At 43.3% G+C, this 20,071-nt stretch overlaps 1 protein-coding gene and 1 long non-coding RNA gene across 4 annotated transcripts in view; one reads left to right on the forward strand and one right to left on the reverse strand.

Moving 5' to 3' along the window:
• Positions 1 to 1,469: 1,469 nt before the first annotated feature.
• LOC146438819 (uncharacterized) lies at positions 1,470 to 3,925 on the reverse strand. The gene is made up of 3 exons (XR_014851940.1): positions 3,819 to 3,925; positions 3,239 to 3,328; positions 1,470 to 1,764 (listed from the first exon to the last, which is right to left on the reverse strand). It is a non-coding gene; the product is annotated as an uncharacterized LOC146438819 (long non-coding RNA).
• A 711-nt stretch (positions 3,926 to 4,636) lies between these two features.
• Positions 4,637 to 20,071, forward strand: part of CPEB2 (cytoplasmic polyadenylation element binding protein 2) — a 54,022-nt gene continuing 38,587 nt past the window's right edge. The window contains exons 1-3 of one of the 3 annotated variants that reach the window (XM_085059840.1): positions 4,637 to 6,703; positions 9,369 to 9,647; positions 19,747 to 19,837. In XM_085059840.1, coding sequence (XP_084915966.1) covers positions 5,519 to 6,703; positions 9,369 to 9,647; positions 19,747 to 19,837 — 1,555 coding nt within the window. In that variant the 5' untranslated portion in view covers positions 4,637 to 5,518. The remainder of the gene's footprint in view (positions 6,704 to 9,368; positions 9,648 to 19,746; positions 19,838 to 20,071) is intronic. The other 2 variants (XM_085059838.1, XM_085059839.1) reach the window with 2 other exon arrangements.

Below are 20,071 nucleotides of genomic sequence, written 5' to 3' on the forward strand. Positions count from 1 at the left end.
GCTGAGTGACAAAGCAGGCACATGTCACAGACCACAGGACAGCAGACTGTGTACTTCCCTAAACAGCCTGATCACAGGGAAGATCGAGCAGGTCTTTAGCAGAACCCTTGCAAGCACTGCAGGACAGACAGAGCTACCTAAACACAGAGAGCTAGTAAAGAGCCTAGAAAAATGAGTAGATATGGAAAGCATGGAGTGGTAAAACAGCAAACAAGAAACTGATTTCTAAATTTTTTTTTTTTTGGTAGCTGTAGAGCCTTGGAAAAGAGGTCAAATGGAGTAGTAAATCACTGCAAATGGTGAAAGGCCTATAAATATTGTGGGCTGTGGAAAGAACAATTTGTTGCATTATAAGCAGGCAATGAGTCTATGCTGAGCCAATCCACAAAATGTTTTTTGAAGTCAATACTGTCTGTAACATTTACTTTTAACCATAACATGCAAAAAAATCATCCAAAAAACTGTGTTTAGTATTGGAAAGAAAGCAAAGATAGTTCTCATGTGTACATCTAATTGCAGTCTGTATTCAAAATCACAGCCATAGTGATTTTCCAGCTAGCTAATAGGAGGGAAAGACCAGATACTAGCAGTAGTCATAGCTATTTTGTTTTGTGTACATTAGGCTCCTGATATTCCTGTGTTCATGTTCATTGACAAAATGAGAAAGCATTAAAGTAGCTCTGTGTACATATAAAGTCTTCATACTATATCTAAAATTTTTATCAGTTGCATGATTTATTGTATGTTCAGAGAAACTGTAACACTTGTTAAGTGGCATCTGATCCTGAAAAGGTAAGGATCCAACCCCCACAAAAGAACACAAACTTTTTAAAGACGTTAAACCCACAGACCACTCTTAAGTGCATGGCACCTCAGTAAAATCCTATCCAGTTCTTACAACTGCCAAAAGTTTTATTGTTCAAGCAAAAAAAAAGAACAGTGGGCCAAAATCCTTTCTCATATAATAATATCCTGTTCCTAAAACTGGCCAATGGCAGATGTTATTCTCCTGGGTTTATAAAAGGAAAGAATGTAAGCTGTGCATGGCAATTAGTAGAAGAGATGATAGCCACTCAGAGGCAAAACTCAGAAGCCACTGCCTTGATGACCCCTTTCATGTCACCCAAATGGCAGCCAGAGGAGCTGCTCTGTAACCCTTACAGTTTGTCTTCATATAATTATAGCTATCCTGTATAGTTTAATGTGATTTGTCCTTATTCCACAGCACTGCTGGTTAAATTTGCCACACAAAATTTAGCACCCACTGGGTGATGTAGAACACCAGACAAATAAGATAATAGTTGTCTTTCAGGCACCAACAAAGCCAGGAGAGCTGTCAGCCCCTGTCAGCTCTACCACAGGCCTCCCAGGTGAAGTAAATGTCTGGCACATTTGTTGGAATGAATACATAGAAGCAGGTTGATTAATAGCTGCAAAAAAATAACTTATGTATATTTGGTTCTACTGTACTGACACCTTGTTTTGCAACATCTGTTTTTTTCAGTTTACATATTCTGTATAGTGATGTTGCATATGGCTTGGCATTTGTAATGTTTGTTGCCTAGTCTAAGGAACTCATCCCAGCTCCATGACTCTCTAGCTTCTTCAAGGCACTCAGATGAGGCATGGCTCTGCCAGCATGCTCTCCTCTTCAGGCAGTCTCTTTTCTGTAACAATCCGGGAACATGGAGTCCAAGCATCTCAGACCCTAAGGTCTGGAAAGGCAAATTTAGGAAGTTCCTGTGTTGTAAATAGGTGAAGTACCTGAAGGAGGAATAATACATGCTTAGCTTGTTCTTACACATTTGTTTAGGCATTTATTTTCAGACACTAGCACCTTCCAACTAGCCTAACCCAAAAAAGCTCTCAAGCCTTTCCCAGAAAGCGACAGCTAAGATAAAAGAAAGCGGGAAAGAATCAAGGGATCACAACGGAGAGAAAAACACTAATGCAAGAGGGTGTGAAGGCCAAATGGTAAAAACCCAAGAAACTGGAGACTGGAGAGAGAAAAAACTGCCAAGGACAGGCCTCAGCACTTCTTGATGGCACCAAGGTGCCAGTTAAGAGACTTGATTTGATGGAGGAGAAGCCAGAACTTGTGGCCTCAGCACACAGAGGTGGGTCTTGTATCTGCAGGATGCTTGGTTTGACTCAGTACAGCTGTTCTTGCTTGTATCGAAGTCAAGCAGCATGTGCCACAAGAGAAGGGAGTACCAAAGACCTGCTGGATTCTTCAGCAAGATAGCCAGAACCTTTCCCCATAATCAGCAGAGAGAGAGATCAGGTTTCTCTCTCTACACCTACCTACAAGGGTAGGATGAATCATCCTTTGGTAGCACCTGTCTTGTGTTTGTAGAACATTAGGCAGCTAATGCAGAGTGGACACTTACTTTTTACACAGCTAAAAACAGAGGAATTTCACTCCGTGAAAGCTGTTTTAACAAACACACACGATCGGGGTGAGTGGCTACCATGCCAGAGATAAGCTGTCATGAAGGACACTCTTGTTTTTCAGCCAATTTATAAAGTATTCACGTATGCCAAGACAGCTGTTTTGAAGGAAGAATTGCTAGAATTTGGGCTTCATTTAAATGTGAGGGACAAGAAGCTTACTGCTTACAAAAAAACCCCTCAACTGAATGAGTTCCTACACACTTTGCAGAAATACGCAGCTGGTCATAGGAGAGCGCAGTGCAGCACTGCTTCCACCCTTGCTAGACATTGCCTGAGAATGCCCCAGGTAGAGGACAGCTTCTGTTCAGGCTTGCACACAGCTCAACGTCAGATGTATGACAGGAACACAAAGGGAAGCCAGATGCTACCAGTTCTACAGCTCACAAAACTAATGTTTATGAGGAGTGTGCTGTGAAGCAATTCCCTCATCAGAGAGGAACCAGTACTCGGCCTGCAACATTTACTCAGCATGTGATCATCTGCAAGGCCTTGGTCTGCACTCTGGATTTCTTAGCTCTTGTAAGACACATGGCTGCAGAGTTCTTGAAACAAATGCCAATATAATGAATAATTTTGAAGTGCTAAGCCATAATACAGCAAAGATAAACATGCATCAATTATTCTTCTGTGCTGCAAATGCATTTTTATGTTAACCCTACAAGGTGGCATGCATGTCCCTATACATACCCACACAAGTTCACAACCACAACAGAGATGACTGGTAATGCTGAAACAATTTTTTTCTGCTCTACGTTTTATATTACTATAGAAAACATGTACAGACTTAAGAATTGTTACACTGGATCAGACCAAAGGTCCGTGGGGCAGGTGGAACGCAGCCATCCAGTTGCTGACAGCGACCATGGAGCGATGCCTAGAGAGAAGTTCAACAGGTCAAGCACACAATTACACTTTCCCCATGTACTCGCACATTCAACAGCCATGCATGAATTCTTTCACTGCTAAGCTACAGCCTTCCCACAGCACAAAGAGACTGCTTGCCTTAAGCTTTTCAGGGACATATAGATCTACACCAGTTACATCTGTACGTGCCAAACTATTTATTTGTTTGTGTTGAACAGGTGCCAAGAACTGCATTTCCACTATACAGAAAGGGTTAAACCCCACCTTTGATACTGGAATACCTCAGAAAGCACCAGCCCGTGCCACCACACCCCAGCACGGGCTCCACCCGAGCTCCCGTGGGTCTCTGAGGTGCCCAACAAACAGGGTTTGCTGGCAGGCCCCAGGTGGGTGGGGAGGAAGGGGTGAGGGGCCCAGGTTCCCGCGGGAGCCGCGGCAGGCTGCAGAGCCCCACAGCACAGGGACAGTCCCGCACCCGGATCCCACAGGACAGGGATCACCCTGACCCCAGAGGACACGGACAGCCCCGCACCCCGATCCCAGAGGACACGGACAGCCCCGCACCCTGACCCCAGAGGACAGGGATCACCCTGACCCCAGAGGACAAGGACAGGGATCACCCTGACCCCAGAGGACACTGACAGCCCCGCACCCTGACCCCAGAGGACAGGGATCACCCTGACCCCAGAGGACAAGGACAGGGATCACCCTGACCCCAGAGGACACGGACAGCCCCGCACCCTGACCCCAGAGGACACGGACAGCCCCGCACCCTGACCCCAGAGGACACGCACAGCCCCGCACCCCGACCCCACACGGACCGGGACACACGGCGAGCCCCGCCTGGGCGCGCGGGGGGGCGGGGCCTGGGGCGGGGCGGGGCCTTGACACCCGGCCCGTCTCGTGCCGCCGCGCTCGCGCTCCACCCCCGGCCCCGCCCCGCCCCGCCCGCCCGTGGCGCGCGGCCGTGCGTCAATGCAAATGAGCGGCGCAAGCGGCGAAGGGGCGGGGCGATTCCCCCCCCCCGTCCCGAGTGAGCGCCTGACGGGACCGCAGGCGGCAGGAGGAACCAGCGTCCCGGCTGCCCCCGCCCACTCTGTTGGGATAACAGCCGATCGCACCCGGTGCCGCAAAACGAAATAAAATCGCTTTATTTCAGGTGTTTCTCGCTTGACTGTAGAAAGGTCGTCGAAGCCCAATGAGTGCCTTCCGCACCCACGGGGCTCACAGCGCTGCCGCCTCCCCCTGACTGAAGTGGTAGCGCCCACCCGGCTGGTCGGCGCCAGGGGGCCGGGCTCCCGGCCCAATGCATTATCCATGAAGGGGCAGGCCCACATGCTTATTAGCAGGCACGGCCGGGGCTGGGGCGGCGCCTGTGACGCCACTGTGACGGATGTTCCGGCGCTCTTAAGGGCGCCGCGGCGGCTCCGAGCCGGCAGCGGGGCGGGGGCGGCGGCGGCCGGGGGGCGGCAGCAGCCTCGCTGAGGAGACCGGGTCGCCTGCCCTGTGGAGGTACCGGCGGCCTCCCCGCCTTCCCTCCTTCCCTCCCCGCCACTGCCAGGCCCGGGAATGCCCCGCTCTCCCCCTGCGTTGCGGTGTGGCGGCTGGGGGGTCGGACGGAGGAGTTGCTGTCCGGGGGCAGTGACCTGTCTGGGCGGATTCCTGATCTAGTGGATCCCTGTGGGTGCGACTGCAGGCTGGAAGGGCCGCCCTACCGGGGGTCCCAGTAAACGAAAAGGAAAAAGAAATCAACGATAGAACTGGGCTTGTTATCAAAAAGCTACGGGTTTTTAAAGAATACAGTGGCGCTGATGGCAAAGAAGAGAGCTTTATTCTATAAATTAGCTATTTTGGGACTTACATAGGGGTTTGCGATAGGCGGGTGTTTAAACTCCCCCCCCCCGCCCCCCAACACTTCGCCACAAAGATTATTAATGATCTTTGTCTCTTTAGTGTGCCGGGGTGGGGGATCACCTCTGCGCCGAGCCGGTGTCAGGGGAGCTCCCGCATTCGGCCACCCCAGCCCCTGCCCACCGCCGGGTCCTTCCCCTCCCCGGAGCGGCCGCAGCCGCCTCTCCTCATTCCTTCTCGTCCTGCCCCTTGCCGCCCGCTGTAGCCGGCTCGTCCGGCAGCGCGTCCGCCGGGTCGCCGCTGCCCTCCCTGTTTCCCCTCAGCGGCCGCTGCTGCGCATCATCAAAACATGCAGGATGAGCTGCTCCTGGGGGTGACACAGCAGCAGCAGCCAGGCAGCGAGAGGCTGGGCAGCAGCCCCGCGTCGGGACACCCCCCTCTCGGCCACCCCTCCTCTGACTTTAAACCCTGTCTCAGCCCCCACCAGGATTTAAACAAGCAGCAAGCGCAGCAGCCACAGCCGCCGCCTCCTCAGCTGAGCCAGAAGAGGAAAGAGTTTAAGCAGCAGCTCAGCAGCCCAGCCCAGCTCGGCAGCAGCCACCCCCTGAATAACCACCACCCCCCAGACTATCATCACCACCCCCCTCAGCAGCAGCAGCAGCAGCAGTTCAGCCACCCCACTGACAAGTACCAGCAGCAGGAGCACAGGCAACACCAGCACCTCCAGCTCCTCAGCGCTCACCCCCAGGAGCCGCCGCGGACGGGGGATCACCCGCACCACCGGCCCGTCGGCCCCGCCGAGCACCAGGGCAGCGCGGACAGGGGGGGTTCGGAGCGGCTCGCCCCTTCCCGCCCGGGGGGATCGGCGTCCGCGGACCCCAATGTGGGGGTGGCCGCCGCCTCCTGCGTGAATCCGCCTCCGTCTCCTCATCTGCAGGCGAGAGCCAAGCTGCCCCCCATGGAGTCCCCCCCGAACAGCCACTTACTGGGCAGCCCCGGGAACCTCCTGCCCGGTGGGCTCGGCTCTGGCTTCAGCAGCCTGCAGAGCCCGGAGATCCCCAGCCCCCATCACCAGAGCGGGGGCGGCTCCTCCTCGGCGGCTTCCCCTCCTCCTCCGCCGCTGCCCGGCTTCGGCACCCCCTGGTCGGTGCAGACCTCGTCGCCGCCTCCGCAGCAGACGCAGCAGCCTCCGGTCTCCAGCGGCGGTGGCGGCGGCGGGCAGATCAGCGCGATGCCGCCCCCGAGCCCGGAGTCCGAGACCAGCTTTTATCCGGGGATCCCGTCATCGATCAACCCCGCTTTCTTCCAGAGCTTCTCGCCGGTGTCTCCTCACAACCTCTGCGCCGGGCCCTTCAGCAGCCCCTTCTCGGCCGCCGCCCCCCCGCCGCCGCCGCAGATGAATTTACCTCAGCAGCAGCAGCAGCAACAGCAGAACCGGAGATCCCCTGTGAGCCCCCAGCTCCAGCACCAACACCAGGCGGCGGCCGCCGCCGCCGCCTTCCTGCAGCAGAGAAACTCCTACAACCACCACCAGGTACCGGGCGGCGGCCGCGGCGGGGAGCCCCGGGGAGGGGAAGAGGGACGCGGGGAAGGGACTGGGACTCCGCTGCCCTCGCTTGGCCGGCCGCGGGAGCCCGGCGGCTTCGCTCTCGCCGGCGCCGGGCGAGGCTGCGCGGCGGTGACAGCCCGGCGGGACCGCGGCGGCGGCAGGGCGGGGCCGGCCGGCGGGAGGGAGGGAGGGAGGGCACCTGCGCCCCCCGCCCGGTGCGGCGCCGGGCGCCCGAGGGGTCGGGCTGGAGGGGTCTGCGGACAGCGGCCGCCCCGCGCCCGGCCGCTTTCCCCGCCCGTTCCGGGTGGCAGGTGCCCGGGTGGCTCTTCCGGCCCTCCTCGGTGCTCCGTCGCATACAGAGGAACGCCGGGGATTTTTTCGGGACAAAACAGGGTTTGCTCTTAAAAAAAGAGCAGACGCTCCCGTTGGTTTCGGGGAGTTTGGCCGTGAAAACGCCCCGGTTGGCCCCTAGCCGCCCGCGGCGGGCGCGGTGTCCCCGGAACAATGAGCCTGACAGCTCCGGCCGGCGCCGCCCCCCCGGGCAGCCCCTTGCCCGGCCTCGGACCGGCCCTCGGACACGGGTCACCGACAGGAGGTTCACATGCGAAAGTTGACACCGTGCTGCCTTTTCAGGGGTTTTGACTAACATTGCTTGAATGTGTATCCGAGGACAGCGCAACGTTTCAAGTTACTGTAGTTCTGCGACCGATTTTAATAGAGGGGTGTAATGATTCCGTGTTAAAATGGAAGTTTACGTTTCTTCCTGGAACAAAATATTATAAGAAATCAATGAGAAGCAAATCCGTGTTAATATTACCAGCTGTTGCATTACAAGCTCGTTTTGCTCCGATAATTCGCTCAGTTGTGAAAGGCTGAAGTTATATAGGCCTCATCTTAATTTTTTTTCATTTTAGTATTAAATTCTGTCAGATTTAATCGGTGGAGATTCAGATGTAGCAGAAGTGGAATCTCAGATTGTGTGCCTGTTCAAGAACTGATTTCAATGTGTTATGATTCGGAGCTAGCTGTCCTTAAGATCTATAATAACCTTCTTCAAACAAATTCCAAAGCAATTCTCCAGCAGTGAGGTGTACAGGAATTTTTTTCTCACTTACAAGTTGTAGGTATACTTAAACAGTGCCATGACAGCATAGCTAGCAATATTAGAGGCTTGTTAACATTTGGCATTATCTCTTAAGGTTTGTTTCACAATAGAGTGCCTGCCTCTCCCAAAATTCCAACGCTAGTATTCAAGTTTTACAACACAATTATGTATAATTATATGGAATAGGATGTTTTCCTGATTACTTGACCAAGAATGGCTTTAGTGGTTTTTTGGTTTGTTTTCTGGGGGTGAGGGTGGTGGGGGTGTTGTTGTTACAATTTTAGCTTTCTGTCTTCAGAATGTTCTGTTTTACCTGATACATAACATATTGGCATGCTTTAAATTTTTAAGTTATTAGAATTGCAGGTTGAGGGTTCCTTGCAGCTAAGCTTAGAGATAAGAGTTCTGTGTTTTCACTTCACAGAACTGAATTTAGAATCATCACACACACCCCCACTCTATTTCTATGTTTGAGAAAAAGCGTTTCCAAGAACAGTCAGATTTGAGACTACTAAAGATATATACAGTTCTTCATTGTCAGCCATGCTCAGTGGGTCCACCTCTTGGTAATATGACAACCACTATAGGTCACTTTTTAGCAGAAGTTGTGGCTTAGGAATAAAAACTTAAATCTTTCAAAAACCTTCCTTCTAAAAACTACTTCCATTTTCATATTAGAGAATATAGTGCACTTGTTAGATATAAGTGTGTTTAGGTAGGTGTAAGATACACCGTATCTAGATAGGAAAAAATCCTCAAAAAAATTCTAGACTACTCTATGCAGAATCCCACAGATTCATTACTCCAGAAATTACTCCATTCATTACTCCAGAAATACTTGAGCAGTGGCTTCAGAATAATGCATTTTAATGTGGAAATGTTAAGATAGCTCCTTCAAACAGATTCTCTGTACAGTAGTCAGTGCTCTTTTTGCTCTTATATGGTAATACTGAGACAATGATATTCAAAATACTGGTGGGGGGGGAATAAAATCTGCCATTTGAATTTTAATTTTTAAATTTCTCCTCCCTGTAGCAAAATACTACTACTTACTGAGTACAAGTAATTATAAGTATAAATGTAGATATTATTAGAAAAATAATTTTTTAAATAGATCTCCTTAAAATTCTTCTGTTATTGATGCAGAGTTCTTGCCATACAATACCAACTAACATATGATAAACTGGTCTCAGGGTTTTTTGTAACATGATTTTACACCCTGGAATGTTTCTTTTGCAAAGCTTTAAAGAATGCTACCAGTTACTAAAATGATAATCAAAATTGCCTGCACAAGTACTGTGGTGTTTATTTGGAAGACATATGGGGGAGTAGGAATGACTTTTTTCTTTTTTAATGAAGCTGTGTTTTGCTCCTTACCTCAGTAACTAATTTACATGTTATCAGAAGAGAGTGGTTTATAGAAATCTCTGTGTGTTGCTTACTTGGTGGTTGGATTTTCTGGGATTTGGTTTCTTGTACATTTTTTAAAGTAGAAAAATATTTCAGGTGTTTTCAAAATAATATGAATTAATGTTTCTTTTTTAGCCTCTTCTGAAGCAGTCACCCTGGAGCAATCAGAGCAGCGGCTGGAGCACAGGAAATATATCCTGGGGAGGAATGCATGGCAGAGACCATCGTAGAACTGGAAACATGGGAATTCCAGGAACTATGAACCAGATATCTCCTTTGAAGAAGCCCTTTTCTGGTAATGTCATAGCTCCTCCTAAATTTACTCGCTCTACTCCATCACTGACACCAAAATCGTGGATTGAAGATAATGTTTTCCGAACTGACACCAACAGTAATACTCTCCTTCCTTTGCAGGTAAGGATGGTATGTACCTGGTGTGTTCATAGTCTTGCATAGCATTTTTACTTCATTCATTTAAAGTGAGAATTAAACAGTGGTTGCGGCCCTCATACTTGGTTTGAAAATTGCGTTTCTGTATTTTTAGTCTTAAATTGCAAATAATCCGCACGTGTTCAGTGTATTCAGCAATATATGATTCTCACAGTTAAATAGTATTGATTGTCAAGAAAGATACAAACTGTAGGCACTGATGAAGCAATAAAACATAGTGTGTTTAATCCAGCAAGTATTTTCTGCCTATGGTAATGCTTATAATGCTTATATTCTTATAAATCCCTTTAAACCTCAGGTTTAGGGGGTTTTTTTGTTTGCTTGTCCTTGTACATAGATCTTCTTACTTTAGTAGATGGCTTTTGCGTCTTTGTCATGTTTGTCTTTTACTGGTATTCCAGGCTGACGTTTGTGTGTTAGTGAGATCTTTTGCCTCCACATTTTAGCACCTTTTATGTTTTGTTTTGTCTGGAAGCCCTGTGATTTAGAAGTGTTAAACAGAAGGATGTGTCTTAGAACTAAAGATTTGGATTCACCTCCTGAATTTTGCCACTGACATTTTACGTGACTTTAAGTAAGTCACTTAACTTCAGCCTGAGTAACCTCTTGGTAAAATGTTGCGTTACCCATATTAATTTAGTCACGCCTTGTTAGCAGAGGCCTTTCATTTGTCATAATTGTGACCACATTTGAGCTCTGTTTGCATAAATAGCAATCTAATGCTTGCGTAGCTGAAGTAGTGGCAAAAGGGTGCTCCTTGAGACCAGATTTCCCACTAGAGTTCTGTTTTCTTACCATTTTTCTGGTAAATTTGGCACAGGAGGCCACATCCTGACACTGTCCAGGTGAGCTCTGATACTTGCAGTGTTTTTGAAGCTAACGTGTCTTTGGGACATGTCGAAGTCATGCCAAGTGTGTACATTTGTACCTAAAACTTATTGCCCATATTGTGAGGACAGGTTCCATTAAGTCACCTTTCTAGCTGGAATATCACAGTTGAATGATCTTGTGTGTGGGTAGAAAGATGAGGGAAAAACATCTGGTATAATTCAGGAATTATGTTTTGTTAAGGAAAACAGATTACAGATAGGTAATAATTTGCAGTGGAGGGGTGCAAGAATAGTAGAAAGTAAACAAAAGATGTTAGCCTAAGGAGCAGATTTAAAAATATTAATGCCATCATGCACTGAAACTGCTGTGACGTACACTGGAATTCACATGCAGCTAAGCGCAAGTTGTGAATGTATTTGCTCATCCAATATGCCTTACAAGTCCATATGACCAATACTTTGAAATTTCAGAAGCTTCTACAGTGGTTGTCTAATATAGATGAACTCATTTTATGTTTAAACTAGTGTCTTGTGCATTCAGGCTATCGTCTAAATAATTTCTATGTAATAGGGTAGGAAAGAAATCCTTGCAATTTAACTTTAAAATGCTTTAATGTTTCTGTTTAGGGGTTGGGGGATTTCTTTTAAGGGATAATGTCAAAGTGAGAAGTTGGGCATGCTTAATTGTTGGTCATACATATGAGTACCAGACCCACCAATTAAATAGGCCTGTTTGGCTATATTTGTGCTGTTGATCTGTCTATGCTTAAATCTCCCTGACATTTATAAAGTCATAGTTGCAGAACACAGTAAAAATAAACCTCTTTGAAGGGTTGCAGTGTTATCTACTGCTATCGTGGAAACACTAGATATTTCCATAAATTACTTTGCTAAAATCGTGTTCTTATTTTTTGGTTCGTACACTATTGTTACATGATTAATTCCTTGTGATGACTGTTGCATTTTGGAAGTTGAAATGAAAAAGTTAAATAGAGCTTGGAGCTCGTGCTTCTTTTCATCAGACTTGTTGGCAATTGCAATGCTGTCAAACACCCATCTTGCCGATTTGTACTGTGCTTGTCTCTTTCCATAAAAGGCTGTGGTATTTAGATTGAGGATTCTTAAAGATACAGTAGCAATATCAGAAAATACTAAAAAATAGTACTAATTAAATTTTTTTGCTGTTTGGAAAGCCTAGCACAAAAGCATATCTGTTTGTGTAGAAGGTATCTATCACTTCCAAGCTTCCATAGAGCAAACGCATCTCAGCATGCATGTTGGATACATACTTCATCATTCACAGTTTTGCAGAATAGTTTTTCCTTTGGGCTAACTCCAGTAATAATATTGGAGGGTAGGGGACAAAGCACTCCTCCTCCAAACCTTAGCTAGCTCAACCTTAGCAATTAAAAACAGCTTAGAAAAGCTAGTGCTCTCAGGGACTAAATTTGTGTAGATCTTTAAAGTTCAGCTATCATTTTAAAAAATGCTGTGTATTTTTGCTAAGTCCAGATAGCATTCAGTATGTGAGCTACTCATACATTTTCTGAAAATCATGTACCTCATGCAAACAAGATAAACCACTCAAGAGGAATTGAGTGCAAATTTGAGGCTTTGCCCTTCCATCAGACTTCTTTATTCTTTGATGTTTGCATTGATGGGTAGTCCCCAGAATAGAACTGGCATCAATTCTGATGAAAAAAATATTTCTTGACATTAAACTAACATACCAGTGACAAAGAATGTCATTACTGATAACTGAGTAAACTATTATGTGTACTGCTTGTAGGGATGAAAGCAGATTTTCTTTACTTCCTGGTTAAAACTGAAACATATCACATGGGAAGTTGAATTCACAGTGGCCACATTAGTTGCTGCAAAGCTGCTTTTGCTTACAGAAGTTATGAAAGACACCTCAGGACTTTTTAAATGTTCAACAGTTTGGTTTTTAAGTTTGGTTTAAACATCATGGCAGCACTGATTTAAATGTGAGCAAAGTAAGTCTGTAGTCAAGTCTTTCTTATGTGACTCACTGAGAGAATCTTTTTTGCCTTTCTCAGGATTTTAAGATAATACAAGCTTCGTCAAATAAAGTTCTTTCATAGACATCAAACTTGTAGACATAATTTTGTCTAAGTTCAGCCATACCACTTCAACAATTACTGGTACTTCATATAGGGAAGGGTTGTTGCCTTCCACTTGAATCATTAAAGGAACAGTTAGAAATCTTGTCAAGTATTGACACTGTACAACTTAAGTATTTAATTGAGGGGCCTATTTCTCTCTCCTTGGAGCGAATCTAGGTTCCTTATTTAGATAATCTAATTCTCTAGAAGAACATACCTGGCACCACTGACCTTACACAGCCCCTGGGATATTCCACTTTAGGCACTTACATTGCCTTTCAGGAAGTCAGATAATAAGAATATTCTTTTATTCCCTAACCTAAAGTACAAAAAACCCTGATTATAGGGTAAAAAGCGGAAAACATATTTCTAAACCCTGATACTGGTGTTTTTCCCACAAAACCATGCTACAGGTGTTTCTGTGGACACAATGCAAGGACAGAGATCAGTGTTTCATATATCCATTTTATTGATTTACATTCCTTGTATAAGGAAAATAATTATCTATTTCTATTTTTTTAAGAATTGCTGTATCTGCTAGCCCTATTTTGACTGCAAGCTTAGTTTTTTTACCGTCTTGCAAATAAACTTATTAAAACATGTTAAAAAGTTTAGTACTACATGTTAGTGTTCAACTATTTTCATTCTAGTAAAAACACTGCGTTCTATGAACATGACTTTAATTTCTGTGTCACTTTTGAATTAAGAAAATACGCTGTGTGTCTGAGTGGTTTTCACCTTGATTTGTCCTTGCTGTTTTTTCAAATAAATTCTGTGAAATGTTCGTGGTCCTAAAAGCTGAGCATTCTTCTTCTGTATTTAATCATAGCTCTCCAGCTGGGGATTGGTGTGGTAAGGTAGCATCTTGCAGAAATGCAGAGTTTTCCTTTTGTATTTCTTTTAGAAATTTGCTCAAGTTTTCAGAGAGAGCAATTCCCTTGAAAAACAAAATAAGATTTAAGATTGTATGTCACAACATACAGTGTTTTGGCTATTTAATTTAAGCTGCTCTCATGTTCTTCTGTCATACAATCTCTTCCGTTTAGAGAATTGCAAGTTTTCAATATGGTGGTTTTAGTACAATTTAATACACCTTAACAGTTTAAATGGCTAATCTAGGTGATACAGTGAATATTAGGTGAAGAGCAAGTTGCTAAAGTTGGATTGTTAATGCCATGTTTAGACTCTTAAATGTGTGGCCCAGTTTTTCAGAAGTGCAGAGTGTTTGGCAGCTGATGTTAAACTTGAAGGCATTGAGATTATCTAGCTGCAAAGTTTTCTTAGTCTTCAGAGTAATATAATTGTCCAAACGCTGATCTATAAGCCTCTATAAGTTTGTTTTTACTGAGGCTGTGCTGGAACAGCCCAGTTTCAGGGTTTTTAATGCAATAGATTGATTGCCCTGGACTGATAAAAATAACACACAAACCCAGATATTTGTGTTTGAGTACCATACTGGGGATATCTCTAATTGGGTAAAGCAGTCTACAGCCATGCTTTTAACTTCAGTATCACAACCTTTGAGTAAATAGTATTAGAAGCTGCACAGATTAACCTTTCAAAAGAATCAATTAGAGGGAAGTTTTTGGGGCTTACCATACAAATGTTTTTACGACTTCATAGACCTAAGAATTTTCTCCTGTTATTTAAATTTTTTTCAGTTATATAGCTCATTCTATTAATGCAATAAAAAATCAGATTTAGGAAAATTCAACAAAATATTTAACAGCCATGATAGTGTAGCAATGATGTGTATGCTGAGTAGCTTATCCTACCTTGTTCTCTGAGTTAAAATGAATGTGTTCTCACCTAAGATCCATCCAAAATTGTATTTGCACTCAAGACTGTATAGATGTTTCTAAATCTATACAGAAGATCTAGAGGGGTGGGGCAGGAGTGTGAGGAGCCCAAAACTTGAATAACAACTTCCCCTTGAAATGCCTAAATGTCCCTTTAGTTATTTCATTGAAAGTATTAATATACAAATTTTCTAGATTTGCCTTGTAAAATTGCCAAGACATAACTGATCTCCATAGGGTTTCTGGTTGTTTCCAGGTTATAAATACATATTCTTGAGCTGAAGTACTCCAGTACTGGGATTTTTTTGTTCATTTTTAAATGCTTATGTAGCTGGGAAGTAGGTGTGTCTTTGCCACAGGACCTGTTCTTGGTGCTTTTTTAGGCTCATTTTAGTTAGCTTACAGAGCTGATTATGTCATTTTAACTTTAAACACTTGGTTGTCAGGTTGACCGTTCACAGATGTCTACCAGACATCTTTAGTTCATCTTTACCACTAATGACACTGTGAAAAGTAACCAAGCAATTTTGTGTGTCTACTTTAAGCCTTCCTCCTTGCATTTTTATAGAACTGAAATTGTAGTTTCAATAGGTTTTCATATTAAGTTTCTCATTTACACTAGTTATGGTTTCAGCAAGGGGCTTATGATTATAGTATGTCCTCACTAAAATGAGAATGACTTGAAGTTTAGATGTTAGCAGAGGTATTTTAGAATATGTATGTAGGAATTATTAGGTTATTACTGCTAACATTAACACTCAATACTATGTTCAGGTACTTTTTGAAGTGTGGATACTTTATTACTAAATCAGCTGTCACTTTCTAGTCTTAAAGCACATTTTTATTCAGAGGTCGGGTTTAAGGTGAAAAAGTGGAACTTGTTAACATTTTAGTTTGGGAAGCAATTTTTCAAAGGTTTCTTTAATTTACCTATTTACAAACTCAGTTAATTCATCAAGGTCAAAGTTACGAAGTCCTTTTTTGCAGCCAAGTAAGACCATACTTGAAATGACTATAAGCTTTATGACTTTTGTCTTCAGCCTCCATCTCATGGTGCTGAATTTCCTTAGAATACGAAGAGACATGTTAAGATCATATCTTAAAGATACTACTACTTACAGATTTTATTACCTATGTTAGCAGTCAATTTTTTACTTCAAGTAGTCCTACAAATCAATAGCTTAAAGCATGTGTCCAAAATTCAGTTGTCAAACTTCTTAACTATGAATATCTATTTTTAGTGTTTGTGGTTAAAAACTAGCAAAAGTATTCACCGCTCAATAGGTTCGGTTCTTGTATTTGCTTTATGCGTGACAGTATATAAGCTTAGAGATATGACTGCAGTTTCTGCAAATGCTCAAACAGGATAATCTTTGCATAAATTGCACGGATATATTTAGAAGTCCTAAATAGAATGTGCCAAGAAAAACTATTTGTTCATCAGTTTAGTACTGGAACTTGCTCTTCAGAGAAAGCTGCCCTCCTCCCATTTGTGCACATTCAGATGCATGGCTTGTGTGCATTTGAGAAGTAGTCCCCTGTTTAGGTGTATTTTGCGTGACCTTGTCAAAAGCTTCTTCTAGCACTTGTACTCTGTGGGAAGGATGCCTTGTGCTTCTCCTGTTCCTAAAATAACTACCACTTTTCTGTAAACTTTCTTACATAGACAATGTTTTACTTAGCCATATTGCTCAGAGTCTGTAGCAGTTATACCAAACCTATATTTTCAGTTCTGCTGTATGAATGCAGTTGTGATTCTGATATGGGAAAGGCAGGTCAAGCAGGACTCAAATGTTTAGACAGCTAAAAAACTAGTCTGAGAATTTACAATGCTTGGGAGAAGGTAACTATCAGCTCTGAGGGAAAAGAGCTAGCATTATGTAGTGACATTCCACTGAGATACAGACCTACTGACACAGCAAGAGTTTATTTGCTTCTTAGCATAGGACTGATGAGCCACAAGCTGAAGGAAAGGAAAAATATTTTACAGGAATTCAACCTTGACAAAAGGTTCTTCAGGAGTCAGGATGATAGAAAACATTTATTAACATGCATGCTTTTGTATTGGTGCCTTTGCTCTGCTGATTATCTTTAGTTCAACGTGGTTGATAAGCAGTTATCATCCAAAACTATCTGGAACTACCTTTAAGCCAACATGGAAATAGTTCTAATTTTTGGGACTACTTCCATGTTGTTTTAAAAGTAGGTCCAGGTTGTTTTGGAAGATAGCTGCTTATCAGTTTTGTTGAAGTAATGAAACTGAAGGTAATCCTAATTCTTGGGACTGTTTCCACATCCGTGTAGATCTGGAACAATCGTGTTCAGTGGTAGTGCTTTTCATTTCCATAGTCCCAAAAATTGACCAAAACTATAAAGGAAGTTTTCTGATGTAGTAGTGCAAGCAGTAGTAAAATTGTCCCCTTTCAACGTACCTTTCTAGAAGCTACTTGCTGGTGTGTGACCTATATTACTAAAATACTTCTAAGTTCTGCTTTGGAATTAAAGCTTCTTTTGCATAGATGAAAACTGTTCTCTTTAAAGATATGGTGTACATATTTGGGGAGCTCAATGCAGTGGTAGCATTGTAAAATGGAGATGCACAAAGATTTAAAATGAACATTGTACCCAAAGAATGACTTACTCCTTTAGAGGTAGCTAAATTTCAGATACTGTTGCTTTACAGCATGCAATTCATCAGTGGGATTTGGAATAAAGATTAAAATTTTAATGTACTGATTACCAAAATACTTCCCAAACTCACCAGTGGATAGCGTGATGTGTGGGTAGTGGGATAGTGGAATGAAATTCCCATATTTAAATCCTGCTGTACTGCAGTGTATTCACAGCATTTTTATATTGTGCAGTGCCTGCCAATTATATGTTTCCAGTGCCCAAAATTAAGTAATATGATTCAAGGGAACAGACTACAGACTTTCTCGGGTGTAAAAAGGATGGGAAAAGCTTATTTCTTCTGCTTCTAGCAGCGCAAGACCTTTCACTTTAGATATTTGGAACTTTCAAAATACAATGATGCAAGGGTGAAGTTAGAACCATTGCACCATGTCACCCAGTGAAGCAGTTTACAAATAAATTGCAAACACGTGTTACGTGTTTTACATTTCTCTGTAAGATCTAGGACCAAGTAGGAGTTAACCATGGTTGAGCCTTTTCTTACAGGCTCCTGTAAAGCATCACAGGCTCCACAAAGTGTCATTAAGTCTGTAATAATGATCATTTCCCAGACAGTCATGTGTCACCTCAACACATACGTATGTAGCAGTGATCAAAAAAATATATAGGAAAATATGTAATGAGCCTGTAACAAAGATAAAACACCATATACAGTTCAATCTGGTTTTTACCTATACTAGTTCTTTCCCCCTGTCAGCTACAGAGGTAGCAAAGCATGTTTTGTCTTTACTCAATGTTGTTTTTTGCAAGAGCACTTACTACCTACCAACTACTGTCTTAAATTGAATTTAAGACTTCATTAAAAATCCTGATGAGATACCTTCTGAATGCAAGGGGACAGTAGGAAACAGATCCAGCTTGGTCACTGCTCACACCTTCTACAGAAAGCAGGTTTGCTGTGGTAAGCAGGTTCTTTTCATTGTGCCGTTGAGAAACAAACCTGTAAGGGTGTGGAAGCAGATTAGTCACTTCAGTTTCATTTTGGTGATTCTCAGGGCAACTAAAGAACTGAATGAAAGCCAGCCAGTCCCAAAATAAAGGTTGCTGTGAGCTAAAGTAGTTCTGGTGACTTGTTAGCGTTCAAACCGGTTCGAAGATTGCCTCACAAAGTATCAGTGGCATTTGCTCTGGGATGTGGCAGGGACAAGAGAAACCTAGTCTTTTAGTTTATCATTAAAATTGTCCAAGGGCTTCCAGAAATATTAATTTGATCAAATCCTTTATTTTCTAACAGATTGCTTAACCAACAGGAGTCCATTACTCTTTATAACTGTTTGAGGTATAGAAAGAGATGGGAAAAAAATGTTTCTCCCTCTTCATCCCAACATTGACTAAACTTTCTAAGAAAGCAATGAAAACAAAACCCTAGTTTTGTCATGGCTTGTCTTGGCAAAGCTGATCATCATAAGTCATAGTTTGATTCATAGAACATTTCTGTTTCAAAGCTTGCTTTTTTACTCCTCCAATATGAAGAATACCTGCTTGCTGAGGGACATAGTTTGAAATGAATCTATGTTCTGCTGAACTGTCATGGAAAGTCACAAGGAGTGTGGGTCAGATACTTTCTGCCCCAATATATACACACTAAGTGGATGACTGCATCATTAGGTAATTTCACTGGTTCTGGGATGTATATGATGTATTTCATCCTACTCTGCTGAATTACCATAGTGTAGACAGAAGACAACAATAAAATTAAGGCAGGATTATAGGATTTAGGTGCAGTACAGTCTAGCCAGAAGCCTTGCAAATAGAAGAGATTATAGTTTTAGACAAACTATTTTCAGTTTCTGAAGGTATCCCACAAACACGAAGAATTTAGGAGTCATCTTTTTTTGTCTCTGTAACTTGGGTGTATTGGAAAACGTGGGAGAAAATGTATTGGGTAAAACAAAATCAAGGAAAACATTTATAGTTCATTGCAATAACTTTTATTACCATCAGTGAAAATATTTGTAAAGACATTATGGCAACTTCTTAATATTCATGTGCAAAAGAAATTGTCCTCTATAAGGCTGATAATCTGTTATTAAGATTTGTGACATTTCGTAGTTTAGCTTTAATTTTCCACTCTCTAGCCATTAAGTGCTGACCATTTGTAACTCAAGTCTTTGTATGCAAAGGCCCTGAAACCAGCAAGCACAGCCTAGGCAGGGGCTGGTGGCCCATGCCAGGCACTTGGCCTAGCACCAAGAAAGTGCTCTCTTTCATGTGACATGACTGTCCTTCTTGTCTTGTAGTTCTCCACCTTACTAACTATTTAACTTGTGTGTGAAATGCCATTGAGCTCTTACAGACATCAGTGTCCTTCATTAATCAGCCAAATGCATAACTGTGCTGTGGATCACAAGAACTGATTCAAGCAGTTTTGAAGGAAACAGGCAATCACAGGCTGTCAGATGCATACACAGCAGAGTTCTTCACACTGCATCTTTGGTTTTATATTTAGATGCTGTTAAAATTACTAGTAATAAAATCAGATCTTAGTTTGTGTCATTGTCAATCTTAAGTGTCTGATTGTTCAGCTTGTAGAAGGAACCTGTGTTTTCCTTTCAAGTTTTTTTGTAAAAAACGACAAAATTTATATTCCAATACTAAGACTTTTGTTTTCTTTTAGGATCGAAATAGAATGTATGACAGTCTGAATATGCACTCTTTGGAAAACTCCCTTATTGACATTATGAGAGCAGAGCATGATCCACTTAAAGGTATGTTACTATGCTAAATAAAGAAAAAAGGGTCATCCATTCTGCATATTTGAATTAATACTGATTGCTAATTTAGATTCTAGGTTCATATTAAAATGGCAAAATAATTATTTTCTCACTCATAGGAAAAGTCAATCTTAAGCTGACTTCTATTGAAAACCTTGTTACACAGTTATTTAAATCAAACCACCCCCAGTGTTGCCAGTTAATTTTCCCTTTCTCTGCAGTGGAGGC

This window comes from Lichenostomus cassidix, chromosome 4, assembly GCF_008360975.1.
Source record: "Lichenostomus cassidix isolate B80296 chromosome 4, HeHo_3.0, whole genome shotgun sequence".
Lineage (NCBI taxonomy): Eukaryota > Metazoa > Chordata > Aves > Passeriformes > Meliphagidae > Lichenostomus > Lichenostomus cassidix.